Genomic DNA, 24,649 nt, shown 5'->3' with positions numbered 1-24,649 from the left:
TTATATTTTTATGAAAAAATGACTTTCTGCCAAGTTTCTTGCGGCGCATTCTTCTTGGCAATGATGGTCTTTCCGAAAGCGCTGGTAGTTTAAAAAATGACGTGTAAAAGTGCCCATTGCGGCCTATTTACTGAATAAATCATTTGAATTTTGAATTTTGAATTTGATAAGGTTAGGTTAGGATACCTCGCGACGCCGTGCGTGACAGCTTGGGTGAGTGAGGCAAGAGAGTCCTCCACTTCCTTGCCCAGCTTGGAAGGTAGCTCTTCCAAGGATCTTCCTGAAGACCTGGCTTCAGCATCAGCGGCCACTGGAACAAAGAACATTGGATAAAAATCACGTGACAATTATCACCAACAGCCTAATGTCTTAAAAAACCGGCCAAGAGCGTGTCGGACACACCCAAAATAGGGTTCTGTAGCCATTACGAAAAAAATAAGTAATCTTTTTCAAGGATTTCGTATTTTATACGGAATCTTCCAAGTTTAGGTATATTTTATACCTTAGGCTGCTATTTAAGAGTAAAACTACTAATAATTCTCAAGCAAACTTAGCCGTTATAGTTTTCCTTGAAAGTTTGATATACTTACTACCATCCTGAATTCAAATTTTAAACAATTTCAAATTTTTCCACTCACCGGCTACGATTTTAGAGGGGGGAGGGGGGCGCTCGATTTTAATTTCAAGTTGAATATTTCGCAAAAAAATCAATGAATCGAAAAATCGTCTTAGAAAACCCCTAATGGTTTTAAATGACCTATCCAACGATACCCCACACTAAAGGGTTGGATTGGAACACAAAATCACCCCCACTTTACGTCTATAGGAGGTACCCTAAAAAGTTTTTCAAAATTACAGCTTTCTAGCATTGATAGTCCCTGAGCAAAGCCGCGGAAGGACGGATAGACAGACAGACATGGCGAAACTTATATATTAATCTAGGGTGTATATTACCTGCATGTCACATTTCATGCAAATCCGTTCAGTAGTTTTTGCGTGAAAGAGTAACAAACATCCATCCATACAAACTTGCGCGTTTATAATATTAGTCCGATAAGATTAGCCATTCTACGCCGACTCCGTCACCTTATATGTAAAGATAAATACATAGTCAAATACATTATTAATCGTCCAACAACCGAGAGCAAATACTCTTATTATTCATACAAATATTTGCCCCGATCGGGGATCAACCCCGAGACCTCAAACTTCAGGTTCAGGTGCTCCAACCACTTGGCTATCCAGTCGTCAACGGCGGTGATTTAAACGGTTCGACGCCTCTCTTAAATACCTACAATCAACAATGACTATTGATAATAGAAAACTACTTCATCTCAAACAGTTCCCATAACAACAATAACGATACAGTGAAAGTGAAATTTTAAACACACAGACAGGCATTCCCACGAATAATCGACACTTTCAATGATTTCGCTAATGATGTTTTATATCGATATTTAATATGGGAACTTGGGGTTTGTATAGTTTGAAGATTCTAGATATTGTGATATCAGTTATCATCTCACGCGGGTCCGATGCGGCAGGCTTATTGCCAAACGTAATCGGAACCGCTATAGTATTAATTTTTGACAGTTTACCACTACCATAAGTTTACAGTTACCGTACTCGATAGCGACGGCGTAAATTATTTGTATGGAGAATTGTACAGCGCCTCTACAAATAATTTACGCCGTCGCTATCGAGTACGCTCACTGTAAACTCATGGTAGTGGTACAGTGCCCTAGTGTAAGTTTTCGGTTACGATATACGTCTCGATCGCGTTCGCGTTAAAATCTCAATTTGTATGGAAACACAAACATCGCAAACGTTCCGCTGGAGGCGCTGTTCGTGTTTCCATATAAACTGAGATTTTTACGCGAACGCGATCGAGATGTATTCAAAATGAAGTTATTCGTTTCGCGTAACGTCAAAGGATTTGAAAGCTGAGGCCAGCCATTTTTAACACAAATGAACGAATGAGTTGCTAAAAAATGGTTTCGCGTAAGCAAAATAAACAATTCAACATTTGTTTACTACATGTTTACATACTATAGAAACTGTCGAACCACACCGGAGACAACCTTCTGACCGTCATTGTGCAAATTGACATCGTAAGTTAATTGTTTCGCTAAATCATTATAATAATACTAGCTGTCCCGGCGAACTTCGTACCGCCTACTTAACAGGCAAACAATGAATGTCGTGTTAACTTTTAGCTAAACAATGTAGGATTTTACTAACGTAACTGAATGAGTATAAATAAACATAACGTTAAAGTTTATTAGAATAATAGAATAATAAGGATTAAATAAAACAAAGTCAGGTTAGGACACCATTATTATAAATGATTATTTCCAAAATTTATATTGTGGTTTTTATTGAGGTTGTGTTGTGAATGTGAACAAAACGGTATTTGACTATTTTGTATATGTTTTATATATTAAAACTACACAATGCCTGTTATCGAATAGAAAAATAATTTTTAAGCTACCTTTTCAAATAACAAAGTTATAAAGGTTTGAAATTCAAGATTAGACAGAGAAAGACATACTGGCATGTGACGTCACACGCCAGTACCGTCATACTTGCTGCATAGAGAAAAGCGTTTGAAAAAGAGATATGTATATAGATTTTTCAAAAAATCACTATAAATCCTATTTTCAACCGATTTAAATTTTCTCTTCGCTAAACACTATCTGTATTTTCATAATAATATTAAGATATGGCAAAATCAGGAGTTGTCAAATACCGTATTGTACAAAATTCAAGATTCTAAACCCAGTGCTGAAATTTCAAGATTTTTCCCTATCCCGTGAGAATATCGGGATAAAAAGTAGCCTATGTGTTATTCCAGATGTCCAGCTACCTACATACCAAATTTCATGACTCTAAGCCTAGCGGTTATTATTTCGAGATTTTATCTCTATTGTACCTTTTTTTGACAAATTTTAAACCTAAAATTGCTAAAAGTGGCTCCAAAGCGGTAACGTTTCGTGTGCTCTGCCTTCCCCATTTGGGAATACAGGCGTGGTGTTTGTGTGTGTGTATCCCTATCCCGTGGGAATATCGGGATAAAAAGTAGCCTATGTGTTGTTATTCCAGAGGTCCAGCTACCTACATACCAAATTTCATGGCTCTAAGCCCAGCGGTTGTTATTTTGAGATTTTATCCCTATCCCGTGGGAATATCGGGATAAAAAGTAGCCTATGTCCGTCTCCTGGTTCTAAGCTACCTCCCCACCAATTTTCAGCCAAATCGGTAAAGCCGTTCTTGAGTTATAAATGGTGTAACTAACACGACTTTCTTTTATATATAGATAAATATCTTGATTAAATTGGCGGAAGAATTATGCTGGATCTAGGCGACATAAAATGACTTGTTATGCTGTAGTGCATAAAGTAAAATCTTCGTCTAAGACCGAGGTAATCAGGTGTCAATTTATTTTATTTTATGTAGTAAAACTAAAAATCAATCAAAATAAAATAATAAAATTAAAAAATATGATTATACTAGCTTTTGCCCGCGGCTTCGCCCGCGTGGAATTCGTTTATCGCGCGCTGTTCCCTCGGGAACTGTGTATTTTTCCGGGATAAAAAGTAGCCTATGTAAATCTCTGGCCCATAAACTACCTCTATGGCAAAAATCACGGCGATCCGTCGCTCCATTTCGACGTGAAAGACGGACAAACATACGAACAAACACACACAATTTCGCATTTATAATATTAAGTATGGATAGCAATGCATGAACAATTAAAGGTATTGTATAATAACATACATACCTACTCAAATAAAAGGTTGCTATTTAATTTCCTCTCAATCGAAGTGAAAAGCAGAGTGTAAAACTCGAACATTAAACCCATTTTCCCCTCGACGTGTCTATCCACCCTCGTCTTGCGGCTCGGGTAGTTATATGAACGCCTCGGGTCAAATGGCTCGTTTTATGCTCTTGTAAGGTTGATAATCGTTTGCATGTCATAAAACAATAATGCCAATAGACGTGTCTGTCAACTTGAAAGTTCGACTTTAGCGACATATTCATTTGATAGGAACTTGTTTAAAAATTGATAGACCACTTATTTGGCTGATGGTACAATCTACTATTATTGTACTGTACATCAGTGCGTTACATGGAGAAGTACATCATTCAATTAGTGCAACAGGTTTGTATAAAATGGTCGAAGCTTTCGACCTCTAAACTAGGTGTGAACCTGTGCCTTAGCTAGAGTTCGTCCGTATACTGTGTCGTAACAACTTGGCGTGGACTTGTAACAGCTGGTAAAAGCACTGATGAATAAAGAGTAACAAAAAGAAATAAGTAAGGATGTGTTGCGAGGAATATGTTTTTCATAAACCAATACGCCAACGCTTCATTTACGCATCCTCGCACAGCACATCTCTGGTGGAAACAGCGGAGCGGAGCGAGGCGAGGTAAATGAAGCGTTCCTATTGGTTCGTGAGAAAAGCATTCCTCGTAACACTTTCTCACACAACTCTGGGTGAAATGCAGCCTTAGGCTGGGCCAGGCCTCGTCTTAACATGAGAAGGCTTGGGTTTGTAGTTCCCACGCTAGCCCACTGCAGATAAGGAACGCCACACGACACCACTGACCTACTTTGCAGATGTTGCAATGTTCCTCATAGAGTTGTCCGTTATTGAAAAGCTCATGGTGATTCTACTTTGATAAGGTTCCATGGTGGCTCGGGAATCAAATAGGTTGTGTCATAATTCAAACTGTTTATGAAATTAATGTCAACAAAAATTATAGAAGTGGAATTTTCGATAGAACACGACCTAGTGGGAAGAAAGTGAATTTTTTTACGAATTTTTATACATGTCGGTCAGAAGGTGTGCACTATACATAAGTTTAGGTTTGGGTAAAAACAAACCAGTTTCACCATAAGGCGTACGGAGAAAGTAACTCAGGTCGATTTTTGACAAATTTGGGGACCGGATACGGGCGATTCTAAAATAATGTTTAATGGTAAAAGTATCGGTCAGGGGCCAAGTTTAGTTTGTCATTGAGGTCACGCTAATACGATGGCATGTTATTAATTCCCAAACGTCCCACTGAAATTAATTAATTGATCACAGGTGATTTGGACTTTTCGCGGTTCGTCAAGATGGACGGATGTTGATATATAATTTAACCAACATAAAGTTGGAAAACCCCCAAACGGCTGAACCGATTTAGATGAAACATGTCTAAGTACCATTGCTAGAAAACCTGATTTCAAATTAAAAAAACCGCATTCAAATCGGTCCACCCGTTTCAGAGCTACGGTGCCACAGACAGACAGACAGACACACATAGCGGTCAAACTTATAACACCCCTCTTTTTGCGTCGTGGGTTAAAAATAAGTTTGTATTGTAATTTAACTTTTATGGTACAGTAAACTGCTTCAACTTTGCCTTCTGGCCCCAACATTGCCTGATTCGATTTAGAGTCGATAACTTAGCACTCTTATAGGTTTTAAACTCTTATCTACACGGGAATTATTATTCCAGGGGGCCAGAGGGCAAAGTTGAACCAGTTCACGGTACCATCAGCCAAGAGAGTGGTCTATCAATTTTTAAACAAGTTCCTATCAAATGATTATGTCGCTAAAGTCGAACTTTCAAGTTGACAGACACCTCTATTGGCATGTTTTATCACATGCAAACATGCATGATTTGCAGGTGGTAGGACCTTGTGCAAGGTCCGCCCGCATTGCTACCACCATCTTGCTCGCTAATCCTGCCGTGAAGCAGCAGTGCTTGCACTATTGTGTTTTTGGCGTGGAGAGTAAGACAGCCGGTGAATTACTGGCACTTGAGTATCCTATCTTAGGCCTCTAGGTTTGGCAACGCATCTGCAATACCCATGGTGTGTCTATGGGCGGTGGTGATCTCTTACCATCAGGTGACCCACTTACTCGTTTTTCATACAGTCGAATAAAAAAAAACGCGAAAATTATGAGAGTAGCGCAGTGTCATTTGATATAGGTAACATTATTTTTAGCGAAACTTTTGATTAGACGATTTTTATGATCTTATAATCTATACATTGATTTCGGATTGGTTAGGTTTATATTTTGGATGCCTCTAGGTTGGCAACGCGTCTGCAATACCCCTGGTGTTGTAGATGTTTATGGGCGGTGGTGATCTCTTACCATCAGGAGACCCACTTGCTCGTTTTCCATCTAGTCGAATAAAAAAAAAACTATTATGAGCTTTAGGGTGGTAGACCACATATTGGGCTGATGGTACCTTACTGCAATAACACAGTGTCAATGAACAAAGACAAACTCTACATACATGTAAATAAATAAATAAGTAAAATACGTCATGGTATAAGAAAAAAACAAAAAAATATTAAGTCGACTTGTTTATAATTGAGTTCACGCAAGGTCGTTCTAACTTCAATGTCACGTTTATCTCAAAAATAAGACACCCATTGTTTCAACTTTGTACTCCTAACCTGAGAATATAACTAATGATTTTCCTATATTCACTTCTCACGCGCCACTGGCCCTGATTGGCTGAATTCAGAGCTTCCGATTGGTTGAAATACAAAGGTGTGATTGGTAGATAATCGTAATTAGCTGATGCTCTAATCTGACTCTTCTGTTTTTGTTATAATTGGAAACTGCGCTTTCAGTAATAAGCAATTTAGGTACCTCTTGCTAACGAATAGAAATTAATGACAATCAAATGTCACTACATATATGTGCCAGATAGTAGGTACAGTCACGCGCATGAGCGGAGCGTGCAAAAATATCTGACACGGCCTTAGAAATAGAGTTGTATCAGATATTTATGCAGATAAGATATTGTGTCAGATAAATAGACAGTGATGATGTTGCCAAGGTCTAACTAAATACATTGGAATGAAAACATTAGGTCCAAATTAAGTTAATCAACGCTTTGATTAGATCAAATGTAGGTATAATAGTCGTTATGATTACAGTCTTCGGTTTTGTACACTTTCGGTCAAACGCATTTTTGGCTTTTTAAACATTCGGTCAAATAAACATTCGGTGTTTCTATATTTGTACTCCCATTCATTATATGAATGCTATGTGGCTAGGCTAAACCATTTAAAGACATATACAATCTTATACTATTTAGATGTTAAGAATCAATCATATGTTAGGTATTATAAGGTAATTTTTGAATGATTGGTAAATAATATACGGGAAATATGAATATACACACACACAAACATCACGCTGGTATTCCCAAATGGGGTAGGAAGAGCACACGAAACGTTACCGCTTCGGAGCCACTTCCACCAATCGTAGGTTTTAAGTTTGACAAAAACTGTACAATAGTGACAGGTTGCTAGCCTACAGTATCTTAACCTATATCCTCAGTCGCCTCTTACGACACCCACGGAAGAAATGGAGAGGTGTTATTCTAGCCCAACACCACACGGGATGAATATAATTAGCAGTAATGCAGAAAACTACAATGTTGCTTCGGTATCATTTTTTACTGTCGTAATTTGATCACTTAGGACACTTGAATAGCTTGATGTGACGATAAAAAACATAGCTATTGTATTGGAAGATAATTATGACTCTATGCACATTTTTATGTTTGTGAAAATGAAAGGCGCTATAATTTCTTAGACCATAATTTTCTACAGGCTTTTCGAATTACTAAATAAGTAAGTATAATAATGTAATCTGTTTTGTAATTTTCTCTGTGTGTACCTGTTTTCTGTATCGCTTAGGTACTATTGTGGTACATGTAACTTTAATAACTATTAATATTTAAGGTAGGTATTAATTTAAGTAAATAAATATCATGGGACACACTTGACATTAATCGACCTAGTCTCAAACTGAGCAAAGCTTGTACTATGGATACTAGGCAACGGATACAAATACTTAAATAGATATGTGTATGTCTTTATGAACACTCGGCCCGTGTAGATATTATATATCTGCTGCTGACTGTACGAGTATGTACTTAGTTGTTTCTCGGAGCGTTAATGGGTTGTATGGGTGAGTGCATCTCGTCTTATCCACGCACTACTGCCGTATTGACCGGAATAGCATTCCGTGTCATCTAGTGCTAGTGTTAGTGTCACTGACATGCATGTTAGATGATACTTCAATTTCTTGAGCTTTGATTGTCACTGACACCCGGTTTGTGTCTGATCTTGGAAGTAGGAGGAGATAAGTGGACATTTTTACTTTAAATTACGCAACATGATTTTTATTTCTTTCTTTCAACCATTTTTTTTATTCGACTGGATGGCAAACGAGCAATTGGGTCTCCTGATGGTAAGAGATCACCACCGCCCATAAACATCTGCAACACCAGGGGTATTGCAGATGCGTTGCCAACCTAGAGGCCTAAGATGGGATACCTCGAGTGCCAGTAATTTCACCGGCTGTCTTACTCTCCACGCCGAAACACAACAGTGCAAGCACTGCTGCTTCACGGCAGGATTAGCGAGCAAGATGGTGGTAGCAATCCGGGCGGACCTTGCACAAGGTCCTACCACCTGCAACATGTTCTCCTTATTCACACTATTAATGTAGGTATAACACCATGTAATTTTAGAACATGTGAGCAATAAATCATTTGAGTTTAAGAATCACTATATAATTGCACTATATTTTGACAAAGAAAAAAAGGTCCCCAATTTTCTATAAAAATTATGTGTCCATTTCGTAACGACCCATATAAACTGTATTAAAAAAGTCACAAAACGGACTTTTTTCTTCGTCTAAATCAATAGTACTCCAGAATTACCTAATTTTGAAAAAAAAAAGAAGTTTTTTTGCGCCATACTTAATATCACAACCGAGACTTTTTTTTACATAAAACTGCACCATGACCTCGTTCTCCGTACATAATCATCTTACACAACCTTCGTAATTTGAAACAACAGAGCGTTTTTCTCTCTCATTCGAATCTTCAGAAAACAAAACCGATGAGTCCTGTGCTGCATATTATTATAATTAACATCTAGTTGTTACTTAACAAAATTTAATGGAAAATTGATAACTCAAAATCCAAACAAAAAAAGCCAATGTAAAATACATCAACTAGGAAAACTATCCATCCTGAATACCTTGTCCCATGGTAAAATGGTCGGGCCAGATCCGTTAATCTTGTTGGCAGACGATTTGTGCGTGCCGAGAAACGAGCTCTAACAGCCGTCTGTTCTCCGTACTATATGGCCTGCTCATTGCCACTTCAACGAGCTAATCCGCTTGGCTATGATGGTGATCCTCTCTCTTCTACTTCTCGTCCTCGTTCTTCATTTCGATCCCATAGAGAAACCCCGAGCATATTCACACCTTTGTGACAAAACTGTGACATCTGTACCCTTAGTGTAAGTTTTCGGTTACAAAATACGTCTCGATCGCGTTCGCGTTAAAATCTCAATTTGTATGGAAACACGAACATCGGAAACGTTCCGCTAGAGGCGCTGTTCGTGTTTGCATACATATTGAGATTTTAACGTGAACGCGATCGAGACGTATTTTGTAACCGAAAACTTACGCTAAGGGTACTGGTAATATTGCAACTTTGAAGATAGCACAGTTTTGTCGCAAAGAAGCGTATAGTTCTCTACATAGCTTGCTGAGCAACTCGGAGTCTATTTATAAGGCCTATAGTGAAATACCACGTTCTCACACGTCTTTTGTACCGAATGACGGTAAATCACTTTAATCAGTTTCTTTGGTAGGTACTGTTTCGTGTTCTACGCACTGTGAGATGCGCGTGCGTCGCACAGGACAGCTAAATAACTGCACGCTGCGGTCTGGGTGCATTATCGTGCATCTCGGTTGCGGCTAGAAAGGTTGCAATTGCATGTGCCTGTACCCAATAAACTTGAGATCGGTTAAATACATTTTTTTTTTTATTGAAATTGCTATTTTTTTAGATTTGGTGAACATCTTTTTGGCAGAAAAATGGCTACGGGTCATTATGTATATTCTTAAGGATTTTCTGTCATTTATTTTTATAGAAAAAAATGAGTTAGTTAAAAATAATGGCTTATGGATTTTTCATTTTTATTTTTTATTTTTCTTATGTTTAAATCGTAAGACATTAATATTAAAACTAAAAACGGAAGCTAGGTAGGTAACAACCTGTTTGACAGTTTCCGTTAACACAGATTTTTTAATAATTAAGTAGATACTACTTTTCCTAATATTAACTACTGATTTATCTAACATCATCGACGATCTATTTATCTTCCCACCTAAATCACTCCGATTAACAATTCACAACAATTCAAAAAATTCTAAATCCCTTGCAAGATTTCTAACAAACAAATAAACGAAGTGAAGTCACATCAGAGCTGTTCAAGTTAGCTTGTTAACTAAAAATCATAGTGTAATTAAGCGTAGTCACGTCTTTAGTCGATTTTAGCTCGAGATTTTTTATTATTATTTATTAATTAATATAAGAAAATTTCGCATTTGTCTACGAATTGGTCCGAAATATGTAGGTTTACTCGAATAAAGACGTGGTTATCCGGTTACACTATGAGTAGGTTCACACATCGTACTCCAGTCACCTAATCTTCGCTCTAAATAAAATCTACATTAATTCAAATAAGCATTTTTTTGCATTAAATATTAGGTCAGGCAATTTGCGAATATATTCTTCAATAATCCACCAAAATTTACCACCGCGACAATAAAGTTTTATAAAAATAATCTTTAATTCATGTTCTTTGTAACACATGTAAATCCACTTTTTTTTTTAAAGGAACTTAAAAAAGGCTTCGTATTTTGAAAAGTAAAAATAAAAATTAGTTGCGATAGTGGCATAAAAGGTAAGTACCTATAGTTTAAGTATGTCTTTTTAACGTGCCTCGAGACTTTTGTACTTTTTTTGCTGCTAATTTTATATTGGCTTAACAAAATACGTATTTTCCAGTCATATCTATTGTTGGATTTTGAATGACAATTATTTAAAATTCAATTTCTTGATAATATGTGACTTAAAAAATCTTATTTTATTATTCTCCTAATAGAAATTAGACGTATTACGAAATAACCACTTGAGTGTTTTTTTTAATTCCCTGTTAGATATATTGGTGGATTCGGCTTGCGGGTCTAAAAACTGAATCACCTATTTTAAGGTACAATTTTTTTTACCATTTTCCGGAACCGAATTTTGGTGGATTCGAAAATATAGGTTCTTAAAATTACACGTAAAAGCCGTATGCAAAAACTTAGCCTTATGTCGAATTATTTCCAAAAAGACTAGAATGACCAGGCTATCGTAGTTTCATGTCAGAAAAATCAATATAAAACATTAATTATTACCTTGCCAGCTCCTCCTCTGCTTTTCAACGTCTTCATCCCACGAATCAAGCACCTTTCCCGCTTTAAGTTTCGCACAAGCCCAAGGATCATCTTCACCCAAACAGTCCAAAAAAGACATCAATCCGGGCCCTACACTTTTACTTATACTCATAACATATTCATACGACCGCTCTAACAAACTAGAACTCTCAACTCTGCTACAATAAACTATGAATAAAATTAAAATTAACGTTTTCGACGCCATCTTGGCGGAACTGTCAACAAAGCGCGCGAAAGGTGCTTTCTCGAGAACGCTCAAGGTTAAACTAAGCGCTTTAGCGAACTGTTGGCGACTTTATAGAAACCTACTTTCTTCCCCGTTAAAGAACCCAGCAAGTATTTAGCATTTTAAATACCATTGCGTGCCGAATACAACTTAAAATATAACTTACTAAGTTGAAGAGCAATGAAAGTTAATGGAATAGGCCTACCGGTTTGATAAGCGACGTAGGTGCTTATGACTTTTTCTTTTTAGTATTACGTGCCTAAATTGGGAAAACGCTTATAGGAATTATTTGTCTGACTGTCCTTTTGAGAAAAAGAAAGTTCGATTTTGTGTTTGTAGATTTTCATAATGATGTAGGTAGAAAGAAACATTAGTGATCATAAGTTTTTCCCAAGTTTTACGCATCGGAGTTTTGGAGAGTTACTTTTACGCTTATTGTAACAGTTATTTTTTGTAAAAAAAAAAATCGCTTTTTTCTCATTGCAACTATAAAGGAATCAAAGTTAAAGCCTAAATATCTACATTAAATTTACCCGCGACTCCGTTCACGTAGAATGAAATGTCGTTTATCGCATCCCGCGGGAACTATGCAATTTTCTGGGATAAAAACTATCCTATTTCCTTCCCCGGGACTCAAATTATTTGTGTACACCGAATTTCATCTAAATCGGTTCAATGGTTTAGAATTGATGAAGTAACAAACAAACAAACAAACAGGCTTACAAACTTTCTCATTTATAATATTAGTGGGATTTGCTACCTAATATTTGAAAAAAGTCGCATTCTCAAATCAATACTTTAACAAAATTTACCCTTCTATAAAGTTCACTTACAAATTACTGATTCCGACGTTATCTCTATACTTGATTTGGGCATTTAACTGAATGTAAACAAGCTTCAGCCGCCAGATTTTTTTTTACATTCAAGGATTTAAAACAATGTACTTATCTATCATTGTAATACAAACTAGACTAGTGTATTTCGATCAGCGTTGCCAGATTTATTTTTTGGGAAGTCGGGATTTCGAAACTTCTCGTGTGAATAAGCGGGATTCTTTCGTCGAAAGTGGGACATTCGTTATCGTGCGTTTTGCGAAATATAAATTTATAAACAAATTGACATGCGAAAACTAAGTATTTGTTTTATTGATTTACAACCCTATCCTAAACCAAAACGTTGGTGCTGAATAACCCTCGCCGCGTCTTACGTCAAAGTCGTAAAATGTCCAGTGTCGAAATTGCGTCCACATCGTAAGAGGTCCATGTCTTACAGCGTCTAAGTCGTGCCACGTCCAAGTCTCGGGTGGTCCCAATCGCGAAATGTCAAAGTAGTAAAATGACAATCTTTACTAATGTCTATGTCTCGGATGGTTCAAATCGCGAAATGTCAAAGTAGTAAAATGACAATCTTTACTAATGTCTATGTCTCGGACGGTCCAAATCGCGATATGTCAAAGTAGTAAAATGTCCAATCTTTAATAACGACCTTCGCGCGCAGCACTAGAGTTCAATGTTGCTTGGTGGTGCGCGGTGATTTTGCTAATAAAAAATACGTAGGCATATAAAATGGCAGCTTTCGTCAACATCAAAAGAGAGAACATTCTGTACTTGTGCTATTACTTATTCTGTGGTATAACTAGCGTTTACCCGCGGCTTCGCACGCGTAAATCATAGATAGGTACAGCAGTTGAAGCTCTGCTGCTTTTGCAGTTTGGAAAATACGGCAGCTAACCAATGTGGCGACGGCACGGTTGGTGCATTTTGCTTGCTTTAATAGCATTATTTCGAACGGCCTTATTTTATGGGGATCTGCTGCAGACACTGAGTCATTTTTTATCTTACAAAAGAGCGCAATTAGAGCAATTTATAATTTGAAGACGCGTGAATCTTTAAGATCTTTTTTTAAGGAAACTGGAATCCTAACCCTGCCGTCGCTTTATGTTTTTGAAATAATCATGTATGTAAGGAAGAACATATGTGATTTTCCCACTAACGTCGATAAGCCAGAGGCTACTAGAAACACAGGGAAGCTTAAAGTTCCATCTTACAGGCTTAAACCAAAGAGTCGTTTCTGGGAAATTCCAAAAAATATTATAAATGAAACGGATTCAAAATTCAGATCTATTGTCAAGAAGACATTAATATCTAAGGCGTATTATAAAGTTAATGATTATATCATGGACAGGGATATTTGGAAATAATTCCGATCCGCATTAGCGATCCCTTCAAATAGCGAACCTACTGTGTTAAAAATAAAGTTGTGTTGAATACTTGTGATGTACAAGTATAGATATCATTTAATAAAAAATCTGAATAAAAAACAGAGGTTTTTCCGAACCGGTGGTAGATTTTTTTTGACATTCATTGCTTGTTGTAAGCCTAAATTGAATAAAGATATTTTGACCCATTCCAGATATCCAGCTATCTAACCTGCCAAATTTCATAACTCTAAGCCCAGCGCTTATTATTTCAAGATTTTATCTCTATCCCGTGGGAACATCGGGATAAAAAGTAGCCTAAGGGGCTGTTTCACCATCCATTGATTAGTGTTAACTGGCGGTTAGGTGTGATGCCGTCTCTATTTGTTTTGTTCGAATAGACGGAGACGACATCACATTTAACCGTCGGTTAACGCTAATCAATGGATGGTGAAACAGCCCCTAAGTATTATTTCCGACGTCCAGTTACCTACATACCAAATTTCATGACTCTAAGCCCAGCAGCGGTTATTATTTTGAGATTTTATGTTTCAATCCAGGTTATAAAGTAACTTTTCGCCAAATGTCATCTAAATCCGTCCAGCCGTTTCAGCGTGAGGCACTTGTCCCACCGCCGACGATGAGCGAGAAGCGAGCAGAGCGAGTAACTAGAAACGAGTGGGCGAGCAGTGAAAGCGAGTGTTCGAGCACGACGGGCGATTACTCGCTCCACTCGCTCGAGCCGGGCGGCCGCCAACCTAACAGCGCTAAGCGAGTATCGCTGAGCTAGTTTCATAGCTCAGCGAGTTTTATAGCTGTTGTCGCTGCGACAAAAGATTAAAGCGAGTTCTCGCCGGCAGTGTGAACCGCCAGCGATCAACTATTAATATATATGTCTCTTTTACTCACACAGGATCTTATATCTTTTGTTCGTTTTTTGAGCGAGAAAATAGTCGATAGCCAATCGTTTCCTCGCCGGCGGTGAGACAACTGCCTTAAGAAGTAAAAAAAAAAAACATACTCACTCACAAACTTTCACATTTATAATATTAGTAGGATTGTATTGTAAATAGTATGAATTTAATTTATGCACTGTTAAATGACGATTGTAGGTGCCATGCATATATAATTACCAAATTGCATGTATTTTCAGTTGGCAAGTTTAATATCAACTGAATACCTGGAGGTACGTACACGCGTTCCTTAGTGTCTTAACTGGCAGACAAAATAGTCATTTTTTAGGGTTCCGTGGCCGAAATGGCAAAAACGGAACCCTTATAGTTTCACCATGTCTGTCTGTCTGTCTGTCTGCGGCTTTTCTCAGGGACTATCAATGCTAGAAAGCTGTAATTTTGCACGAGATATATGTAAGCTATGCCGACAAAATATAGACGTAAAGTGGGGGTGATTTTTTTTTCTCATCAAACCTTGTAGTGTGGGGTTTTGTTGGATAGGTCTTTTAAAACCATTAGGGGGTTGCTAAAACGATTTTTCGATTCAGTGATTTTTTTGCAAAATATTCTACTTTAAAGCGCAAATTATCATTTAAATCGATCCCCCCCCCTCCTCTAAAATCTAAACCGGTGGGTGTGAAAAGTTTTGAAAAAATTCAGGATGGTAGTAAATATATTAAACTTGCAAGGAAAACTCGTATAATGGTTAAGTTTTCTTGCTACGGAACCCTATTTCAGGCGTGTCCGACACGCTCTTGGCCGGTTTTTTATATTTAAGGTAGGTACTTCCATTGCAGAATTAGGAAAACAGTGCAAATCGACCCCACAGTCCAAAGGCAGAAGAGAGCACAAAATCTCAATCAAAGATAATCTTTTAATCATCGACGAAATAATTGATGGTACTTATCTATGATAATTAATCATTTTCCTGTATCATCCATCACTGCACAAAACGTTGCGTTCCATGCTTGACATCAGTTGTACCGTACTGAGTAAGTGCAAGACCGAGACAAATTTTGAGTAAAGAGATTTCATCATGGATTTCCTTAGCCCTACGTTTACAACCATAGCAGCAACAGCTGTCATACTAGTAGCTACGAAAATCTACTTTTACTCAAAGAAGAAACTGTCTTATTGGTCTGATCGCGGCGTCAACCAACTCTCAGACAGCCATTGGCTTTTCGGCGATTTCAAAGATGGCATCCTCTTTAGAACAGCCCCCGGGTCCCATTTGGGAGAAATCTACAAGAAAGCGAAGGACGATTGGAAGGTTCTCGGCTTCTACATCTTCCACAAGCCTTGTCTTATGCTGCGTGACCCTGACGTCATTAAACAGATCCTCATTCGTGACTTCGACAATTTTGCGGACAGGAATTTCGCTGGGACTCAAGAGAAGGATAGCATTGGCATGAGGAATTTGTTCGGTATCAGGAACCCAGCGTGGAAGTACTTGAGGCAGAAGATCAGCCCGACTTTGACGAAGGCGAAACTCAAGCAAATGCTGCCGTTGATGCTGGAGACGGGAGAACCGATGCTGGAGTATTTGGAGAAGCAGAATGTGAAGAATGGAGTAAAGACTGTAGATGTACAGGAGTTGAGCTACAAGTTTGCTACGGATTTGATCGCAAATGTTGCTCTGGGAACTAAAATGGACTCCTTCAACAGGCCCAATGCTGAGTTTACGCAAGCTGGTGAGTTTTCATGAGGGTTTTCTCTAACTTGCCCTGTAAGTAGGTATGTTTGGGTCGATTTCTGTAAGTTGTATCTAAACCACTTCCAGTGACCACATCATCATCATCACCATCATTATTATCATCATCATCTCAGCCGTAGGACGTCCACTGTTGGACATAGGCCTCCCCCATAGACCCCCAGTCGCTTCAGTTGGCATGCCAGCAGCAGCGGCCTACATCCACCGTGAACCCGCGGCTTGTTACAGTGGCCACATTGCCTTGACTTTGATATCAATACATAATGTAGATTGGAAGACAACGCAAATACATTTAACAATACAATTGAAAAGTCTTGCGTTAAAAATTAAATTATGGTCATTAACTTATTTTATAACTTAGATTTTATAAATGGGTCGTTGAGGAATGATATAAAATAGCAACGTAAATTAGTCGACTCCGTGAAATTGGTATCACTCAGCAAGTTACTAATGAAGTTAATTTACTCGTACTGTGATTAATATATTAGAAAATGATTCTTTTTGATACGGTATTTAAAAAAAAATCAAATGAAGATATTATTTATTTGTAAAGTAATCAACATTACATTTTAGCACGTCATTATAATCTATGTATAAGTACATTAACACACTTTATCTACATGCATAACATAACTTCCCTATTATATGTTCAGAAACGATTATCAAATGGCCTTTATTAAGAAACCTGGTATCTGCTGGTGCATCTTAATGTTCACATTAAAGTACAGTGCATCTTAATGTTTACATTAAAGTATCGGTAATACTTTTTTAGCAGTGCATATCTGTACATATTGTAGAAAACTTATGACATGTATGTAGATAATAATTATTATTCAAAGTCAAAATCAAGTCAAAGTCAAAATACAGGCCATATCTGAACATATTATAGAAAACTTATGATATGCATGTAGATAAAGTTATGTATGCGGCTATACAAAATTAGGCATTAAAACACTCGTGTGATCTTATTATGAAACGAGCCGAAGGCCAACCACGCAAAACCACACTCGTACTTTAATGCCTCTCATTATGCACCCGCCACATAAATAACTATTATAAGTTTGTTTAGAGACTCAACATTCTAGTAATTTGTGATTCAAGAAAAGGAATTGAATCCACTCTTATGTAATTCAGTGGCATAAGTTCTTTATAGGATTAGTGCGGTTTATTTATCTATCTAGAATCTAAAGTATTTAACGTTAGTAGCAACGAAAGTAGTAACGATCTGAAGATGATTTCACGACGCTGATTTCCAATTAACAACAACTAGTCATTTTGCATTCATCGGTTGCTCTTTTTAATATTCTTTCAGACTTGTATATGTTGGAGGCCGATCGTAAAATCCGGCAGATCACGAAATTCCTAGGCATATCGTGAAAAGGCGCCATTTCATGAATTGGCTAAAGGACATCCGCCATATCGTTAAATACTCACCGTTTAACGATTTGCCTAAACGTTTAGGCAGATCATGAAATTCCTAGGCATATCATGAAGCGCCGCCTTATCGTTTCTGGCACTTCGACGGCCGCTGCCGTTTGTGCGCTGTGGTTACAATTCATACTAACCACTCCTCGCTTCGCTTGTACCTATTCTTTTTTTCGACATATCACGATGTGCCTGGTATAAAGCTAGAAATATCGACGAATCGTTGCCCTAATCGATTGTTTCTCAGGCACATCTTTAGGCATACCATGAAATGGCACCATTTCATGATATACCTGGGAATTTCGTGATCTGGCGGATTTTACGATCGGCCACCGACATATAGATTTTAATATCATGGCAGAGCTCCTCATAGCCCAAAATAAAAATCTGTTTATTATTACCAGTATCCGAATTCTTCCACGGCTTCAAACGTATGGTGGCTTTGGTGACGGTCTTCTTCATGCCGGAGCTGGTAGACTGGATCGGATCCCCCATGCTGTTCAACTCCAAGTTTGTGAGGAAGGTCTTCTGGAGTGCGGTGGAGGAACGGGAGAAGACTGGAGAAAAGAGGGGGGACTATATTGACACGATTGTTCAGCTCAAGAACGGAGAGCAGAATCCACTCTACAGTAAGTACTCCCTTCGGCTTTTATAAGTCTTGCTGGTTGGTTGGGTGAACAGGACTTCTCTCGTAACGAGAGGGCTTTAGCTGTTCCCACGCGTGTCTACTGCCCCAATCCGCATTAGCATCCGTAGTAACTTTACACATAGCATTGAACCGGTTTGCAGATGTATCTTCTTTTCTTTACGCTTGTGTGTTAAAGTTCGCGGTAAATATCAAATATCTGGCCCGGGTTGGAATCCACGACCCTCTACTTGAGAGACCATAGGCCAAACTAATACGCTACTACCGCTTTTTTGTAAGCTTTTTTTTACTCTCCATATTCCAAACAATCCTTTTCTATAGGTGCATTTTTACCCGACTGCGAAGAAGGAGGGTTATGTGTTTGACGCGTATGTATGTATGTATGTCTATTCCTATGTCCTCTCGTAACTTCTCAACGGCTGAACTGATTTTAATAAATGATACGTCATTGGATTCGTCTTAATGACGCGAGTGTCCCTGGGTACATGAAATTCTTGAAAAATCAAAATGGCGATTTTGTGGCCCCAAATTGTAAGTTTTCAAAAAATATTTTTTATTCAAACTTTATCCTGAATATATATATAGTTTATAATCGTTATAATATACCATTTTCACAGAAAATTGTGAAATAAAACAATAAATTAAAAAAATCAAAAAACCCGACTGCCAAAATACTAAAAAAAAGAAAACAAGTCTAGTGGGCTAGAACTTTGGTTCAACAGTCGGGACCCATTAAAATCGTGACGCTCAAAAATTCTTACCTAATGGGTCCCGACTGTTGAACCAAAGTTCTACACTTACTAGACTTGTTTTCTTCTTTCTAGTATTTTTTAAGGCAGTCAAGATTTTTGATTTTAAATTTTTTTAACACCAACAGTTTCATGAGTACAGCTTTATACATAGATTAACGAATGGAAAAAACGTGCTAAAAATATTTTAAGATACGTCATATACATCACGAAGTCATTTCGCTATTTCTTTTTAGCATCAAGGACCACTGTGACCGTGTGTGTGTGATTACTGTGTCTGACAGAAGAGATACATACAAATCTATCAAACACTTGACAGCTGGTAGGGAAGAGTATAACAGAAACAAAGTAAATGTTAAAGTTATAGAACAATATGAATACGTTTAAATTAAGTTTCGCTTATTGTTAATGAAGGCCATGATGGAATAAATTATAGTCAACGGCTCTGTTATGAAGGCTGTGGGTACTGTGATAACTTTAAAAATCATAAGGAAGAATCATAAGGTTTTTAGATAAGGTCCTCACTGAAAATCAGCGCCACGGCTTGCCGTAGCATTATGCTGAGTGGGGACCTGTTTAGCGTCATGTACCTATGTCTTTATTTGTTCTATGTTTGTTCCTACGTTTGTTTTTTATGGCGTTAAATAAATGTATTTTCTTTCTTTTCTTTTCTTTCTTTATTTTTGGGAAATACACACGGGAATTTTCTCTAAATCCCGGGCTTTAAATTCAATAGGGAATATTACTGCAATGTTTTGCCGTCAGAGTGCAGCACTGGCATAAACCGTAAACAGTTTTTTGAGTATCTTAAATGTTCGTGGATGCCATAATATGGCTTTACATTTTTATTTCGATTACATTTTTGGAAATATACTTAGCTCTATCGTTACTATCGATGCAAATATAATGTTATTTTGTTATCGAAAATACAAACTGAGACATGGATGCACAGAAAAACCAGAAAAAGAGACCAGCGCTGGTAATCGAACCCAGGTCCTCAGCAATCCGTGCTGCGTGCTATAACCCCTACACCACCGCTGGACAGGAATATAGACACGAATTTTTCCTATGCTTACATATCTCAGGTTGCTTATTTCTACTAAGCTACTTATGCAGCAGCACTATTATTATTACTATTAACAGCACTATTGTTATTTTGTTACTTATAAATATGTCATGATTTAGGTATGAATACTCTTTGGCCATCACTGACGATGTCATGGCGGTTTGCGCTAGTGTTAGCCCCTGCGCAGAGCTTTGCGTAATATTACCTACCTACTATCATAGGCTAAATTTCCGCGTGCGAAGCCGTGCGAAGTTATTTATCACAGAGTACTTTATATGTTATTTATATTTCATCATTTAATTACTGATCGCAATCATTGATGACAGCTAATTCATTTTATCGTGCCGATAAATGAATTTATTATGAGGGCCTTAGTTTGTGAGTGTATGCGTGTGTGTTATGTTATTTCATGCTAAAACGGACGTATTTGGATGAAATTTGATACGTTATTAGGTCTCAGGAATAAAACGTAGGCTACTCTTGTTCCAATCGACCTGTGTAATAGTTCCATTCATTGATCTACTCGTATAATCTAAAGTTCTAAAAACCTTGTACATAATTATAAACTTATGTAGGACAATTTCCTTCCTCAGGATTCGAAGGGGAGAACCTCTTGTTCCAGTCTGGTACTTTCTTCTCTGGGTTCGAGTCCAGTTCTACCACCGCCTCCTTTACCCTCATGGAGTTAGCTAAACATAAGGAATACCAGGTAAAAATGGTTTTATTTTCTTTTTATTATAGCAACCACCTCCCAAATTAAAGTTGTAACCATTTTTACCTCGGCATATTAAGTAAGCATTTAGGTCTTTCCACCCAGTTAACATCCATGTTTAACTTAGGTACCTACATTAAAAAGTAGATTATCAATCCGATTTGTACTTGTATGTATGTAAAATTGTCGGGATTGCACAGTTTTTGTAACTTGTATGACAAAGTTTGGCATTTATATTTTATAAATTTCTTCTAAGACAAAAAATCATAATACATAACAAAAAATATAGCTGAGCCTCGGAAATGTACATGCATAGATCCATGATAATTTATGTCTCCTGCATATCGTATAACACTCAAAAGATTAGTAAGTATAGATATTTTCCGAAAAAAAAAACTGATTATTACCTATTTATTGTTAGTTATGTATATTAATTCATAAGTATTGGTTTCGGAAAAGCGATACTATAAATAAAACAAATCTTATTACAAAAAAAACTGAGTTTACAGTCCTATTAACCCTTTCTACTCTATTGATTTCAGGAACGTGCCAGAGACGACATTAAGCGAGCTATTAAAGAACACGGATGGACCTATGAAGCCTTCAAGACTATGAAATACCTGGATCAGTGCATCTATGAAGGAGTACGGCTCCATCCTCCAGTATCGACCATCGATAGAAGAGCTAAAGAGGATTATAAGGTATGATTCGAGTTCTTAGTCTACAAAGCGTAAAAAATATCTAGAATATTGCAACAGGTTAGATTGCCTACACTCTTTATTCTACAAATATTATAAATGCGAAAGTTTGTAAGTACGTGTGTTTGTTACTCCTTCACGCTAAAACGGCTGGACGAATTTTAATAAAATTTGTCAAATATTAGCTGGAAGTTTGGAATAACACATAGGCTACTTTTATCCCGATATTCCCGTGAAATCGGGAAAAATCTCGTTCAGTTCAACTTTCAGATCTAAAGGTTTACACATGCAAAACGGTGGCTAAAGTCTAACCCCCTTATTCATAAAACTTAACAAGCCTATGTGTCGAAGTGACAGATAAGGACAAACGAATTTTAGCGGCATTTTAACTAAAATAGGTTTGATTGTCGTTTATGAATAAGGGGGTAAGTATCATTCATGATTTACATACCCTAGAACACCTTTTTTCATTTTGTGACTTCACTTGGTTAATATAATTATCCGAGAATCTTATTAACTGATTTTAATTCATGGACAGGAACCTTAGCATAATAACCAAAGGACTATTTCGACTAATAACTTAAAATATTCTTCCTTAGCTTCCTCGTACCGACATTGTCATCGAGAAGGGCACAGCTATCTACATCTCGCTCTATGGTCTCCAAGAAGACCCGAAGTACTTCCCCGACCCTAAGGTGTTCAACCCCGCGAGGTTCGACGATGATGAGAAGGTTTCCGATGCTTATGTGGCGTTCGGAGCTGGTCCCAGGATGTGTGTTGGTGAGTGATATAGTAGCTCAGTTAGATTGATGTTTTAGTTATAAAAATAATAATTTTAGTGATCATATTTGGCGAGTTGAAAAGTGGTTAAAAACAGTTAGTCATTTAGGCCACCTGGGTAATTATTTGAGGTGTAAGATAAATGTTACAGAAATAAAAACACACATTTTGATGTGGTCTGTTTTATTTTGAACATAAGGATATGTACCGATAAGATGCTTTATATTATAAGAGATCGATAAAGTTTATTTTGGTTAAAAAAAGCAAAAATCCAATTTTAACGGTAACGAAAATGAGCATCGAGACCACGAAAAAGAACATTTTGTTTATTTTAAAATCTTATAATTGTACTATTTGAATGAAAATCCGATCATAATGAGAAAACGAATAAGCATTATTTAATTAATCAGGTATCAACAGAAATAGACAATCGATATCTATATAAAAAAAATTAAAACTTGACCACGAAAATGACGACTTCAAATTGTCATTTTTGTAACCTTTTAAATACTATGTAGAAATTACTTAATTAAAGTAAGATCTTCAACTTCAACTCACAAACCAAAACAGTTTTCAATACCTTCCCCCCGTGCAGGTCTACGGTAAACCAGAACGAAATTATGTTACAACAAAATGCTCCTGTAAATGACGAAGTTTTCTTTTAATATTTAGATATATACATTTCACACGTACATTCAGGGCAAAATAATTCTTGAACCTCTCGCCAGTTAACAAAATTGGCGACGCACTGGTCATAATTCCTATAACCACACCTGGAGCAAATGTTGTTGACTGTCAACCATTCTTCGTTTAAATCAATTAAATCAATAACGGCATAAACGATTACACTGTAAAAAGCAGAAAATTCTATAAAAAGTGTTCTGTATTTTTTCTACTTGTAGGGAAAATCATCTTTTTCGTGGTCTTTAATCAGTTTCGTGGCCCATAGGACCACGAAAATGATGACCACGAAATTGAAAAGCTCTTACTTTCGCGGCTCTGCAGTAAATATCCTATAGATTTGAAGCAAATGAAATCAATATTGAATAACTTAACTGCAAATGACACAGCACCAGTAAAACATTATATTTATTTACCCAATACTCACCAAGTCGCAACCGTAACGAAAATGACGCTCGATCTTTGACGCAAATCTAACTGAACCTTTATTACATTAATTATAGATAAATAATTATGACTTGCGATAAACATTATACGTTATATTGACGCAGTCTTATTTTCAAAGTTGCTTATAGTTAAAAAGGATTTACAGGAGGTTTGACCTCTTTTTTTTGTTTAAAATATACTTAATAAGTGTGACCACGAAAATGATGGTGTATTTTGGAACAACGGGAAATGTAGAAAAAAAATAGTCTTATCAATGTCCTAATTTTTTTATGTTTGCATGCTTGGTATATCATATTATGAACATTCAATCCATGTTTTAAACAGCAAGTTTTTCTATACCTTGTATTTTTTACAATACTACAAAGTAATCAGGGATAATCCGAACCTGACCACGTAACTGACTTTTGTGCAGAAAATTTAAGTTATTGTGGAAAAAAAGATAAAATAGAATAAAATGTATTTACCGCAAGTTTCAGTGATAATATCCTAAGCAACTTAAAAACAATAAACGATATATTTCTAATTTTATAACTGAAAATTGAGTCTGAACACTATTGAACCTCTCGAAATAATAACCACCTAGCAATAATTAGATGTTGTAATTTCTGTAATACTAGTTAATAAAACTCTTTATTTTACAACAAATAAATACAAACTGATAGGTTACCAACAGAAAAGTTCAAATGTGAAATTATCCTTAAAGGGATCTCTGCTAGTCAATCTTGGAGTAGTAGAGGAGAAAATCTTAGGAATCGACAAATTTAACACTATAGTAAGTAACAGTTTATAGTAGATATAAAGTTATTGGTGTACATTTTCATTATTATGTAAGTACCTAGTGTTGTTTTAATTAATGAACTAAAATAATTCCCTTGCTCACCCACGACCTTACGATAGCTAAGCTTATGCAAAAATATGCGTGTTCATGCGGTTCCTCCACCTCCACACTGTAAGAACACACACAAATCACACAAACCCATCTATGACCACCACCACACTACACTGACGCGTTTCGAACTCAACCAGAGCTCATC

At 36.9% G+C, this 24,649-nt stretch overlaps 2 protein-coding genes across 2 annotated transcripts in view; one reads left to right on the top strand and one right to left on the bottom strand.

The window, feature by feature from the left end:
* Positions 1-11,590, bottom strand: part of LOC141443405 (uncharacterized) — a 36,255-nt gene extending 24,665 nt beyond the window's left edge. Inside the window, exons 1-2 of the mRNA XM_074108666.1 lie at positions 11,286-11,590; positions 187-310 (exon numbers count right to left, since the gene is read on the bottom strand). Of these exons, the coding sequence (XP_073964767.1) occupies positions 187-310; positions 11,286-11,529 (368 nt within the window). The 5' untranslated portion in view covers positions 11,530-11,590. The remainder of the gene's footprint in view (positions 1-186; positions 311-11,285) is intronic.
* A 3,957-nt stretch (positions 11,591-15,547) lies between these two features.
* LOC141443217 (cytochrome P450 6k1-like) lies at positions 15,548-22,495 on the top strand. Its single transcript, XM_074108426.1, has 5 exons — positions 15,548-16,391; positions 18,241-18,465; positions 20,891-21,006; positions 21,552-21,710; positions 22,307-22,495. Exons 1-5 carry the CDS (start codon positions 15,737-15,739, stop codon positions 22,493-22,495), a joined length of 1,344 nt encoding a protein of 447 aa, XP_073964527.1. The 5' UTR covers positions 15,548-15,736.
* The last annotated feature ends 2,154 nt before the right edge of the window (positions 22,496-24,649 follow it).

The sequence above is a fragment of the Choristoneura fumiferana genome, chromosome 27, assembly GCF_025370935.1.
Source record: "Choristoneura fumiferana chromosome 27, NRCan_CFum_1, whole genome shotgun sequence".
NCBI classification, from domain to species: Eukaryota; Metazoa; Arthropoda; class Insecta; order Lepidoptera; family Tortricidae; genus Choristoneura; species Choristoneura fumiferana.
Note: the sequence above shows the minus strand (reverse complement) of the source record. Positions and strands in the feature narration are given on the sequence as shown.